The sequence below is a fragment of the Carassius gibelio genome, chromosome B1, assembly GCF_023724105.1.
Source record: "Carassius gibelio isolate Cgi1373 ecotype wild population from Czech Republic chromosome B1, carGib1.2-hapl.c, whole genome shotgun sequence".
NCBI lineage: Eukaryota > Metazoa > Chordata > Actinopteri > Cypriniformes > Cyprinidae > Carassius > Carassius gibelio.
This window is the reverse complement of record NC_068396.1, coordinates 32028601-32042743: the sequence shown is the minus strand read 5'-3', so window position 1 is coordinate 32042743 and position 14143 is coordinate 32028601. Positions and strand designations below refer to the sequence as shown.

General features: G+C 39.2%; 1 protein-coding gene across 2 annotated transcripts; it reads left to right on the top strand.

Annotated features, from left to right (window-relative positions):
• Positions 1-107: 107 nt before the first annotated feature.
• Positions 108-12830, top strand: LOC127949413 (vacuolar protein sorting-associated protein 54). 2 transcript variants are annotated; one of them, XM_052546641.1, is made up of 23 exons: positions 108-191; positions 1303-1470; positions 2262-2503; positions 2625-2706; positions 2801-2835; positions 2966-3097; positions 3896-4281; positions 4359-4485; positions 5287-5394; positions 5481-5533; positions 5621-5717; positions 5983-6356; positions 6734-6860; positions 7162-7343; positions 7431-7543; positions 8215-8278; positions 8365-8470; positions 8575-8662; positions 9664-9785; positions 9869-9949; positions 10024-10131; positions 10254-10348; positions 11218-12830. In XM_052546641.1, the coding sequence occupies exons 2-23, from the start codon at positions 1332-1334 to the stop codon at positions 11321-11323; spliced, it is 2967 nt and encodes a 988-aa protein (XP_052402601.1). In that variant the 5' UTR covers positions 108-191; positions 1303-1331; the 3' UTR covers positions 11324-12830. The 2 variants fall into 2 exon arrangements, with proteins under 2 accessions (XP_052402601.1, XP_052402600.1); XM_052546640.1 differs by having other exon boundaries at positions 126-280.
• Positions 12831-14143: the final 1313 nt, after the last annotated feature.

The window sequence follows — 14143 nt, the reverse complement described above, 5'->3', positions numbered from 1 at the left end:
TAAGCTCAGTATGACAAATGTATTTGATCAAAGAGTCTCCAAAAGCACGCATTAAAAGTATGGCTTTTTTTCCAATCAATGAATCGAAAGACTTTATGACGGAGTTAGATTTGCACGCGCTGACAATCGTAAACCGGAAGTCTTGGTTTCTCGCGCAGTGCATCATGGGCTGGTGGCCGGCTGACCGCAGAGTGAGTGATTTGATCCGTCAGTGAGGATGTGAGTGAGTGAGATCTGAAGATATAATGATCTCCAGGAGCTGCTCTCTGTCCTCTAACAGGTATATGAGCGGCGCAGGTGTTTGTGAGCGCGTGCGGCGCGCGCAGACGGAGCTTTGTTATGATTAGCGCTCAGCTAACAGCGGCTCGGACAACAACAAACACAACACACCAAACTAACGAGTTACTGAATCTGCTGTAAAACACCAGAAATCACACACTCGAGCTGTTCAAAAGTGTCTTAGACGTCTGTGTGTCAGTTAAAGCCATTGCGATGGAGTTACTGTCGCGTAGGTGATTTGTGTTGCTCTTAACCCGTGATTTTATCATGAATTATTATGTGTAAATAATCATAATTCGTGTTCTGCTTCTGTGAAATAGTGTGAAGCTAAGGCTTGTGTCTCCACATCACCTTTACAGTGATTAAAATAAGATCATCTGTGGAGTTGTCATTGACAGTTTATGGGTGAAGACTCATAACAATCACAATCAAAATTAATAGTTGTTTGATAAAGTGAGAGACTTGATGTGTGTGATTTGATCTGATCAGATGCTGAACTTCATCAGTCATGTGTTCAGTCTTAATCATTAATAATCATTCATTATTCGACAGGGCAGGATTTAGTATTGGAGTGCATTTGGACACATTCAGTGCACTGGCATCTGATTATTTAGACATTTCTTGGCTTTCCAAGAAAATCCCTGTTAATTCAGGCTGAAAGACATTAAAATATATATGTCACAATGACAAAAAGTGTATGCATTTAGCAGACGCTTTTATCCAAAGTGACTTACAATGCGTTCAGGCTAAATTGTTTTACCTAAAATTTAACCCAAAATACAAAACTAAATATAAATAGATAAAATACAACTTAATCAATTTAAAATGTAAAGTAAATTAATTACAAAAAATACTTCTGTTCTAGAAAAAATTTGATCAGTTGTGATAGAAAAAAAAGAATCACACAGCAGTTTAAACCAATCCAACATTAGTTTGAAGGGAGATCTAGTGCTTTTCCTCTAAAGGACAGGTACTTCCTGTGCTGGCAGGAAGTTGATGTGTGTTCTTGCGCTCTCCTTCCAGTCCTCCTCATATGTGAGGGATCCACAGTGATGTCCTCTAACCAGGGCTCATCTCCGCTCTCTCAGTCCAGTGATGGGCCCTTCAGGAAGCCCAGGGCCCCTGCGATGGGCCCCAGACACTGTCAGACGCCACACTCTTTACCAGACGTCTGTCCTAAAGAGCCCACCGGTGAGAGACCTCTGCACTCTTATTACAGTATTACTGACTACTATATTATACATACTATAGCTCTTTGTCAATACGTTGGATTATATTCAATTTTTATATTTTCAGTTTTCATTTTAATTTCAGTTAAAGTTTTATTAACTTTTTTGTGATTTCTATTTTAATTTTTTTGAATTTCTATATTTGTCTATATATATATATATATATATATATATATATATATATATATATATATATATATATATATATATATATGCCTATTTTTATTTTAAACCCTAACCCTTTTTATTTTATGTTATTCTAGTATTCAATGCAAACTAAATGCAAATGGGAAATGTTGTCTTGGCATCTAGATGAAATTAAATAAGTTTAAGATTTTTACACTTAATTTTATTTTAATTCAATTGTCTTTTATTTCAAGTAATAAAGGTGTTTTTATGGCTTTTGTGCACTTTAGTCAGTCCTAAATCCACTAAAACTAGTTTATTAAATTTTTTTGTTTTTAGTACTGCAAGAAAAACAAGGAAACATTTGTCATGTCATTTTTTACCAAAAACTATTTAACTAGTTTTAGTAAAAATGTAATGTTTTTTTTATTGTCTTTTTTTATTTATTTATTTGATGTTTTTTCCATTTCTATTTATTTATTTAAGTTAACATTTATTTTAAGCAACGTTTCTTTTTGGTTAGTTAATTATAATAGGTCTGCCTAACCGTCAGTCTAAAAGCCTTCAAAGCTTTTTTTCAGTAAAGCGTCCAGGATTGTTCCTGACCTGCTGTGCTCCTCTGTACAGGTGAGGGACGTGCTCTCTGTGACGGGCCGTCTGTTGTGGTCGACCAGCACCGCTGGACTGTGTATAACTCTCAAGTGAACCTCCCCGCGGCCCTCAACGACCCCAGGCTGGCCAAGAGAGAGTCGGACTTCTTCACCAAGACGTGGGGCCTGGACTTCACCGAGACCGAGGTCATGCCTTCCTTCTACCTGCCCAACATCAGCCGAGAGCACTTCAGCTCGTACCTGCAGGAGACGGCTCAGGTGACCGCAGCTGAAGCACTCACACAGAGACCTCACAGTGACATCTGATGCGCAATAAACACCAAGCTTTCATTAACTGAAACTGTCAGGCTCTCCCGCTGACTGTATGTTTGTGTCTCAGAGGGAGAAGGTTCACGAGCGATGTAAGAACATCTGCCAGAGCAAAGACGATCTGTCCATGCTCACCATCACCAATAATCACGGTAATGTCGAGTTTGAACTATCGTGAGGTGTTTGTATTTGATTAGAGGAGCTTGAATTAACCTGCTCTGTGTCTGTGGCTCATCTGTCCTGTAGATAAAGCCCGAGCTGAACTGGAGCAGGTGCCCAAGGTGAGAACTCCAGATCTACCAGGAGCTTGTGAAGTCTTGATGTACACTCAGTGACCTACACAGTCTGGTTAGAAAGCGTGTGTCACTGTTGCTCTGTCTCCTTGCCTCTCTTCTCTCTTCTCTCGTACAGATCTTCATGAAGCCGGAGTTTATGCTGAATGATCCAGCCACGTTTAACGCCGTGTTGCCGTGGTCTCACTTCAGCGTCGCCGGGGGCAAGAACAGCCGAGATGTTGCATCGTCACGGTTACTGCAGGAAAAGGTCATTATCTGGTACCATAAGTTACAGACGCAGTCATTATTTTAGAATCAGAAAGATGTTGTTATAGTTTAGTTTTAAATAGTTTGAACGAGTTGTTTATTTTTGTAGTTTCCATTTTAATTTGAGTGTTTGTTGAATTCTTAGTAATTATGCTGTTTTTTTGCAGTTTTAGTTTTAATATGCTTTTATGATTTTTTTTTTTTTTTAGTGTCAGTTTTTTTTTTTATAGATTAAAATAGATTAAATTAAAATGAGAAATTACTTTACAACTAACTGAATTTAAAAAACAAATCATATCTATATGTATGTATATATCAGGTACATTTAATTGTATTTCAAGTAGCAAATACATTTTTTTTTTTTTTTTTATTACTTATTTTAATATTATTAATTTATTTAGTTTTGTAATCGTTTGAATTTTAGTTCACTGTAATAATCTTGCAACTAATACCAGGGTTTTTCTTTTTCCCATACCTTTTTATTTGGGGATTAATGCCAATATGCTAATTTTAAAATTACATTTTAATACTTTTAATATTTTAATACTATATTTATTTATTTATTAATAATAAAATCATTAACAAGTGAAGTATTTCTCAATTAAATAAATTAGTTGTTTTACCAGCAGGCCTAAACATTCAAGATAATTAAACAGTCCTAAAACTGAAGACATGACATAAATAATAACGATTAATTAAACAAATAAAAACAGTATTAGAAGTACATGAATGAAGTGAACATTCTGCCTGTGTGTGTGTGTGTGTGTGTGTGTGTGTGTGTGTGTGTGTGTGTGTGTAGTTGAGTCACTATCTGGACGTGGTGGAGGTGAGCATTGCTCGGCAGATCTCTCTCCGCTCCGAGGCCTTTTTTCACGCCATGTCGTCTCAGCACGAGCTCCAGGATCGTCTGCGAGGAACAGCGGACGCCGTGGCTAAGCTCCGCGCGCGCACCGCCGCCATCGACCGCATCATGTGCCGCGGACCGCTGCGAGCACTACGAGACGCTCTGACACGCAACAACTGCGTCAAGCTACACAACAAGCTGAAGCTGATGGCGGCCGTGCACCAGACGCAGCCCACCGTGCAGCTGCTGCTCTCCACCTCAGAGTTCGTCGGGGCGCTGGAGCTCATCGCCACCACCAAAGAAGTGCTGCAGCAGGAACTGCAGGGGGTTCACAGCTTCAGGTGCGCACACACACACACACACATCAGGAGAGGAGGAATGTGCAGTGCCGCTCACTTCCTGTGATTTGTGTCCGCAGACACTTGGGTTCTCAGCTCTGTGAGATGGAGAGGTTGATCGATAAGATGATGGTGGCCGATTTCTCCACCTACGTTCAGAGCGATCTCAGTCGACCCTTTGAGGAGGACAGTCAGATCCTGGAGAAGGTCAGACGAGTCTCATGTGTCAGCAGAATCAAATGTGCCTTCAACACACCATAACTCTCACTTCACCTAAAAGAGCCTTTATCAGAGCTAAACCACAGAAATGTATTCAGGATATGAAAGGGTTAAATACATGCCGATGTATCATATTTCAAGTTTAAATTTGGGATTAGTGAATTTTTTTTTTTGTATCTTCTGTTCACCAAGGCTGCATTTATTGATGAAATATTGAAATATTAATTACAGTTTAAACGAGCTGTTTTCTACGTGAATATAAATGTTAAAATATAATTTATCTCTGTGATGCGCAGCTGTATTTTCAGCATCATTGCTCCAGTCTTCAGTGTCTCGTGATCCTTCAAGAAACATTCATTATTAATATCAATGAGGCAAACAGTTGTGCTGCTTCATGTTTTAGTGGAAACTGTGATGCATTTTATTTTTCAGGATTCTTTGATGAATAGAAAGAAAAAAATCTTTAGTAACATTAGAACTATCTTTACTCTCAGGGCTTAGCCCGTGAATCCCATCATGTGATGCGCTCAGTGAATCAGGTCATGTGTGTGTTGGTTTGAGGTTTACAGTGTGAGGTCTTCTCATACAGGTCTCAGAGCAGCCTGCAGCGTCAGGAAAGATTGGTCACGCTCCGAATCCCACGCGACCAGCAAACAAACCGCCGCTTGCTTTTAATTTCCTTAATGAAAGTAGACAACCACAGAGGAAGACTGAACTCAAATCAAGATCACCTCCGCAGCATGTGTTACGGGTGATGTTTTCATCTGAGTGTGTGTGTGTTCGTCACAGGATCGCTTGCAGTCTTTAGTCTTCGGCCTGCTGAGACAGAGGAAGCTGGATTTCCTGGACATCTACAGCGAGGAGATGGTGCGCGTCGCCAAGAGCGTCGTTCGACAGGTGCAGTGCCTGATGGGAACAGGAAGAGTGGAACATCAGATCACAAATGAGTGTTTCTCTGAACGATTTCTCCTTCTTCCCTGCAGTGTGTTGTGAAGTCTGTGTCACAGATCAGTGAGATCGATGCAGACACTGTCAGGTGAGTCCTGAACCGTGTAAGTATCACAGCCCTGTGTATCCCAGCTGACTGTGTGTGTGTGTGTGTGTGTGTGTGTGTGTGTGATAGGTTTCACGAGCAGATGCGCTTGATGACCTTTCCTCAGTGGTTTGATCTGCTGCTGGATATTTTTGAACACTTCATCCTGTTCCTCAAGAGGATCAAGGTAACATATATTCTTCAAGACATGAAACCCTGACAGAAAACACAATATCTGACTTTTAGAGAAGCCGATGACGTTAGCTATGTATTTTTTATATTTTTTAGTATTTTTTATTTTTTTCTAATGATAACTGCACTGTTAAAGATACGTTTGAAAAGCAGCACTACCGTTGAGATGTGTATGTCCAGATTCTCTGGAGGGTGAACTTCATGTCTTCATGTTTTCTCAGTAATGCAGTCGTCCTCAGACTCTCTGGTGTTTGTTTCAGGCTACGCTCGGCGTCATCCGCAGCGTGGTGCTGGAAGTGCTGGATAGCAGCCAGAGGAGTCGGCTAGCAGACGTTTCCTCTGCAACCAATCATTCTGACGGCAGGACCAATGAGGAGGAAGAGGAGGAGGAGTCTGGAGGCGGAGAGGCGGAGCTTGCGTATCTCACACACGAGGGGCTGTTCATCAGCGATGCGCTGACGCTGAATGAAGAGGAGCAGCACAGTCACACATCAGCACATGTGCAGACGAGAGAACAGACACACACAGACGCCTGCGGGAGCGACTCGGCCTCCGCAACCACCGAATCTTCCTCCAGCAGGGAACACAACTCCAACACTACCTCCTCCCTGCCCACAGGGGGCGCTACTGCGACGTGAGTTACACTGCATCTGATTGATAATAATCAGAAATATTTATTGAGCAGCAAATCAGCATATTATGATGACACTGAAGACTGGAGTAAATCCAGCTTTTATCACAGAAATAAATTTCATTTGAACAAAAATTCAGCCTTAGTCAGCAGAAAAGACCTCTTAAATAATTGTAGTGTAATCCCTGTGATGCCCAGTGATGAGAGGGAGGACGGGAGGATCTGATGATTCACAGTGTGAGAAGCCGCAGATAGATCCAGCAGAATAACAACACCCATGCACTTGATTTTTTATTTAAGATTTTTTGTGTGACCGTGTGAATAAGCCTCATATTTAAAGAGCATGATGATGTTGTAAATGTGTCCCATCCCTGTGACAGCGGTGAGGACGTGATGCCGTCAGATCTGGAGCTGGGTCGGGTGGCCAATAACGCTCAGGAGCTGCTGTACACCGCCTCAGACGTCAGTCAAGACCGCTGCGTCAAAGTGCTCATGACACGAGCAAAGGTAAACACACACACTCACTCACTCACACACACCCACACAAACGAACACATACATACACGACATACACACACAACACACTCACACACGCACATGCACATGACATACACACTCACACACATTCACACACATGCACACATACATACACGACATATACACACACCTGAACCGGTTTGATCACTATATCGGATCAGTGCTTTCAAATCTACAACAAAACTTCTTCTGCCTCGTCCTGTCTGAGTTGTATAACACTGACAGCTGTTGAAGTGTGTGTGTGTGTGTGTGTGTGTGTGTGTGTGTGCAGGACGGGTCTCTGGAGCGCCTGAGCTCGTCAGAGTTTGTGTGTTTGAGTCAGGCGGTGGAGTCGTTCGTCTCAGACACTGATGAGCTGTGCGGCCGGCGCAGTGTGAGCCTGAGGGGGGCGCTGCAGAGTCAGGCCAACCGCTTCGTGCAGCGCTTCCACGAGGAGCGCAAGAATAAACTCAGGTACAGCTGCGCTCCTGCTGTCAGTGAAGGAGAGCTCTCAGTCTGAGCTCAGGGAGTCACCGCTCGTGTGTGTGTGTGTGTGCGCAGTCTGCTGCTGGATAACGAGCGCTGGAAGCAGGCAGAGGTCCCGGCTGAGTTTCAGGATCTGGTGGACTCCATCGCTGACGGACGCATCACACTGCCTGAGCACAAACACACAGGTACTAAACCCTCCTTCAGTCGCACTTCATTTGGCTTTAATTCATTTTCAGGGTTCTGGTGTTTCTATATTTATAGAGATTTCTTTTTTTCTTTTTTTTATATACCATACAAGATAAATAATATTTGTATAATAAAAGTGTGATTTATTATTTTTATTTACATTATTATTATATTATAATAATATATAATGGTATTTTCATCAATGTGGTTCTGCCATATTTTTGTGGATTTCCGTATGAATAAATTATTGAATACATTATAATATATAAATAATAATAAATAGTTGTTAAAATAAATATAAGTAATTATAAAAATATTATTGTTTAATAGCTGTTTTCATTTGACAGTACAGTAAGAGTTGGTTCAAGCTGTTTAGCGATCAGTTATTGCCGTGTATCAAGTTTAATTCATGTAATTTTATTTTCCATATTTGTAGAATTTCTGTATTGTTTTATGATGATAATAAAAATGTTGGTTCTGATTATTATTGTGATTATCTATATTAACTATAACGAAAATAATCCTTTTGTTCTTTTATAATAAATATTTAAAAGCACTATACAGTATGGGTTTAATATTATTATATGCAATAATAACAATATTAGATTTTTTTTTTTAATTAAATTCTAAGAAAATATTCCGTATTAGTAGTGTGTTTGGTGTGTGTCAGGGTCCGAGGACAGGAAGCCCGGTGAGTTTCTGTGTGTGGACGGACAGAAGTACGCTGTGGTTGGGTGAGCTTTCAGCGCTGGAGCTTCATTTCTCACCGCTAGCTCCCTCTGTCCCTACTGTGACCTTTAACCTTTGTGTGCTCTGACAGGACGGTGCTGCTGCTGATCCGCATGTTTCTGGAGTACTGCCAGTGTGTGAACGACATCCCCTCCATCACCACCGACATCCTCACACGCCTCGCCGACCTGCTCAAGGTGTGTGTGTGTGTGTGTGTACTTGTTTTTCTATTCTGGTGGGGACTTAAACCTGAGTGTGACATCACTTGACTGACAGGTTGTGGTTTGTCTCTGTGCCACAGCTCTTCAACTCTCGCAGCTGTCAGCTGGTGCTGGGGGCGGGAGCTCTGCAGGTGGTCGGCCTGAAAACCATCACCACCAGAAACCTGGGTGAGAGATCACACACACACACACACACCACATCTCAGACGCAAGAGGAGTGATGTTCAGCAAAACACAAGCACAAATACTGAAAGAACTACTTCATTTGGCAAATGCCTTTCACGTGCAAGTTTTTTATAAAATAGTTTTTGCCAGGAAAATAGCCTAGGATGCTAACATGGCATTAAATAAAAATGATACTACTGCTAATGTCTTTCACGGGGTTACTGTGGGTCCTTAAAACATCATAATTTGATTAACAAAAGTCTTAATTATCATTGTAAATCTGGCCGTGCATAAACAGGAGTCACAGTATGATTTAATGTGATAATTCAACTACAGAAGGCCATTGTTGAGTTAAATAAATGCCAGCACTGCACGTCTCAAAGTCAAAGTGTTTCACAGGCTCACGCTTTCAGAACAGTTCACAATCAATGATTGTTTCACATTTACATAAAAGATGCAAAGCTATGAAGCTGTTTAGGTTTTAATGTGGTGTAGATCGTTGTATAAGTGCATATTTCATAGCTCTCTCTTCTTTTTCTTTTTTTTCTTTTTTTTTTTGCATTAGCAACCGGTAATAGTAAAACATATTTCAAAATAAGAGTCCTAATGTATTTCAGACTTGGTTATCATTTAAAAAAAGATTTATTTTGATTGCACAGTAAACTGTCTGGGATTTAATTCAACACAGTTAAATGCAAACCAATGCTATTATTCAACACACTCAGTATATGGATTTTAGCATCAGTGTATTAAAGTCCACTGCCTGTGTAAATCTGCATTAACAAACAAACCAGTTTCAGTACTTGTGTACCCACTGAATAAAATGTTTGTAGTATATTTAAACTTGCTTGCAATCAAAAATGTAATAATTTTTTTATGTTTTATTATTCATGTTTGTTGTCTATGGGCATAAATATTTGTGCAGCTGTTTAATAATGTCTTGAAGTGTCTCTTAAGTGTATTGTGAAGCAGCTCATTGTCCGAGTGATGTTGTGCGTCCTCAGCTCTGGTGTCTCGCTGTCTTCAGTTGCTGGTTCACTTCATCCCTGTGATCAGAGCACACTTTGAGAGCAGACTGCAGCCCAGACAATACAGCATACTGAGACACTTCGGACACATCACCAAGGTACACGTCCTCACATCCTCCAGACACTGTGACACACACACACACAGCTGTGCTTACACTCCTTCCTGACTCTCTCTCTCCAGGACTACAATGATCACATCGCCGAGATCTCTGCTAAACTAGTGGCCATCATGGACAGCATGTTTGAGAAGGCTCTGTCTAAGGTGGGTTTGGACCGGTGTGGTCTCTGGGATGTCACTGTGGTTTATTACTGCTGAAGTGTGTGTGTTCTCTGCAGTATGAGGTGAAGGCACCCATGCCGTCTGTGTGTCTGCGTAACGTGTGTAAACAGATGGCCAAGATGCACGAGGCCATTAATGAGCTGTTACCGGAGGAGCAGACGCAGGTGAGACACACACGTGATGTTTGAGTCGTCAGCGTGAACACAGACTACAATCTCATGGTGTTTACTGTGTGTGTGTGTGTGTGTGTGTGTGTGTGTGTGTGTGTGTGTGTGTGTGTGTGTAGATGCTGTTCCACAGGATAAATGCCAGCTTTAAACTGAATCTGAAGAGACAGCTAGCACGACTGGGAGTCATCAATGACGGCGGACCTCAGTATGGGTGAGTGTATGTGTGTGTGTGTGTGTGTGTGTGTGTGTAACAGCAATGAAAATCACCAGGGACTATGACAATTACAAAAAAAAGGCTGCATTTTATAGAAAATACTATATGCTTTATTGTATCTTTTATTTTGCATATTTAAAAAAAAACTGTAAATGCTTATTTATTTGTACTGTTATTTTTAAACTTTTTTACGTTTAAATATATAATAGTATTCTATATACTTAAATATAGATAATATTCAGTAAATTTTAATATGTAGAAATGTACATTCTCTCGCTTTTTTTATATATATATATATATATATATATATATATATATATATATATATATATATATATATATATATATCAAAATTTCTACTTTTAGAATTAATTTTATTTAGTATATTTAAGCACTAAGCCCCGTGAAGCTGTGGTTTACAGTGAGTTTATAACAGCTAAGCGGTGTTGTTGGGCATGAAAACCCTATTAACTGTTATAAATTCACTGTAAACCACGGCTACACAGGGCTTATTGCTTTTATAAAATAGTTATTCCATATTCTGTAAGGCTTCACAGAATAGAAAAAGGGCAAATAAAGTAAAGATATTAATAAAAACTTGTATTCTTCCACCAAACAATGTAGTTCTTCAGAATCAGTTGTTGCTGAACAAAACACAAACCTAAATAAATGTGTGTGTTTGTAAAGTAATTTACAACAGCTTTATTATTTAAATATTATTATATATTTAAATATTATTTCTTTAATACTTCTTTTACATATAATGTATATATATTAATAATGAGTATGTTTTTACTGTTATTAGATGGAAAGGTTATTTCCGTCATTTGTTCTTGATGAATGCGCTCGTGGTCTTCTCTCTGTAGGCTGGTGATGCTGGACGTGGCGTTTTACTCGGAGAGCGTGCTGGCTCTGCGCTCTCTGGAGCGTCTGGACTTAAACATGCTGGAGATCTGGGAGCAGAAGAGGTGATGATTGACAGCTCCTCCCGGCCAATCAGGTCTCTCCGTCCGTCACGGTGACCGGCTCCGAGGATGAACCGGCTCAGGACTCGGGGTCTGGTGTGTCTGAATACCTCAATCACTGAGGGACCCCTGTGTGAGCAGGACCGCCTCGGGGGGGACCCACGGCTTTCTTACGGAGACCAAATCAGGATTAGCTGGAGTGTTGATCAGGCGCAGCTGGGGATTGTGGGGAATATGTTGTTGTGTGGTTGTAAAGCAGAGACTCGTCGTCCGATCCGCCACAACAGTGCAACTCTCCATTCGTGTGCAATTCTGTCTGATTATTGTTGTTATAATTATTTCTGAATTATTTAATCACAGAGGAATCAAGGAATATTAGGTTATTTATTTTAATTGATTTTGACGTTGGTTGATCAATCAAATGTTTTGTTTTTGTCATGTAAAGCTTTCAGGTGATGACGGCTGGATGAGAACTAGTACTAAAGAGGGTTTAAACACACTTTGACTTGTTCTCTGATTTCCACCAGCACTAATATGATTTTAATGGCTGCTTTTGGTTTCATGTTCAGGTTCTCTGAGTAAAGTATTAAAGCCTCTGGAGGGTTTAGGGCCGTTTCATAACTGATTCTAGTCCATGTTCATCGGGAGAATCTGACTGTGTCTACTTTATATGGTCTGCATGGAGAAGATCTGCTGTACTCCTCTTCAGACTCAGATGAAGACTGCTACACTAATCAGCTTTAGATTAGTGCTGTCAAACGATTCATCGCATCCAAAATAAACAAATTGTTTACATAATGTATGTGTGTACTGTGTACATTTATCATGTATATAAATACATATATATATATATATATATATATATATATTGAGAGAGAAGAAAAGGGTTTTATATATTAAAAATATGCATGTGTAATATAAATTATATGAACATGTAAATATTTTCAATATATATAGTGTGTGTGTGTGTGTGTATATATATATATATATATATATATATATATATATATATATATATATATATATATATATAATGCACAATACACACACACATTACTTAAACAAAACTTTAATTTTGGATGTGATTTATTGTGATTATTCGTTGGACAGCACAAGTTTAGATAAAAAACTCATGGTGATAACTTCTTGTCCATGCAAACTGGAGCATTAACTCGATTTCTCCATCATCCATGGTATTGCTGTAACCCCGCCTCCTCTCAGTCTAATTTGAACAAATCGAGGCCTGTGATTGGCTTGTGTGAATGCAGACTGTTTTTAAATCACATATTGTTTTGCTGTGAGCTTCTGTCATTGACGGAGGGTTTCTGTTTGGGAGGATCCATGTATCACATTATTTTAACACTCATTCTGTCCGGTTCAAAAGTGCCTAACCTTTTATTTGGTATCAGAAACTTCTGACTAACTGTACGGCTTTAAGTTTACAGTGCCTAGTGTGTGAGTGTATGAGTGTTTTGAGGGCCCTCATTCCTGCAAATAAATTTACAGATGGGAAACTCTTGTGGCATGCTTTACTTTTTAACTTGAGGCACTTAGTATTATTAATAAACCCACAATTAACAAAAAGTGGTGGTTTTTGCATATTACTTGTAGGCTGTGTGTTCAAATCTAGCTACCTAGCTAGTCCATCTTTATATCTTCGGGCACTACAAAAGAGCAAATGAAGAGTTAATTTGTGTGTTCAAAAATCTCTCTTTTTTCCATCCTGCATTTAAATTAATATCATTCGAACTGCAGTTGAGTTGTTTTGATTTAATAGTAAATATATATATATATATAACACAATAAAAAAATGAACATTAATAAAAAGATATCTGTTTTTGCATATAAACTCTTCAAATGTAAGTCATATATTAGTTTTAAAATCAGTTTACAGATTTAATCAGTACCACTAAGACTATTCTTAATTTAACTCTTAAATTACACTACATCACACGCACACAGCCACACACAAACACTGTTTGGTGTTTAGAAAAGACTTTTATTTTTATTTCATCCTAAACGTGGATGTCTTTCTACTTCCGGTTGCGTCCACGGAGTAGAAATGGCTCAAGGCAAATGAAAATGTAAAGCACAAAGACCCGGAGAAGTTAAAAAGCAACAGCACAAACCGAAAGCACTCAGGAAAGGAGTTAAGAAAGCACTGTGTCCTTGAACAGACGAGTATTCTGAACGTAAAGCAGCGTTAAATAGATATTTCTCATCAGCAGCGGAGGAAACTCGTGTGTGGACGCGCATGCGCAGTTGAGTTTGTATCTTCAACTTGAAATACTACTGGCCTAAGACTTTTGCACTGCACTCTGTGTGTGTATATATAATAAATAAATAATAAAGTATATATAATAAATAATCGTGAGACCATTTTAATTTATAAACTTAAGTTTTATTGTTTTTTTATGTATCAGTGGATTATGGATGACTCATTCTTCCTCAAATCTGGCGAAGATTTTGTACTCACATCAAAAAAAAAAAAAAAACTATTTTTTTTTTTAATAGAAAGGCAAACAGTTCTGTGGAGAACTTTCTGCCCACGCAGCTTTTTCTAGGCATTTAATGTGGTGCTCATCTGCTTGTTGGTATGTAGTAGCCTATGCATCATCAATTTTTTTTTAAATAAAAAAATAAAAATAAAAATCCTTTTCAATTTCTGTTACCACACCAGTCTGCGGCAGTCCTGGTGTCTCTCAAAAAATGTTTTCCTGCTGTGAAAGAAGAAAAGTATAGTCAAAATATTTGGTGTATATATACTGTTACAATCAATGCCTCAAACTTGTAGACCATTTACAGTAAGACGGAATGCTTTCTATAA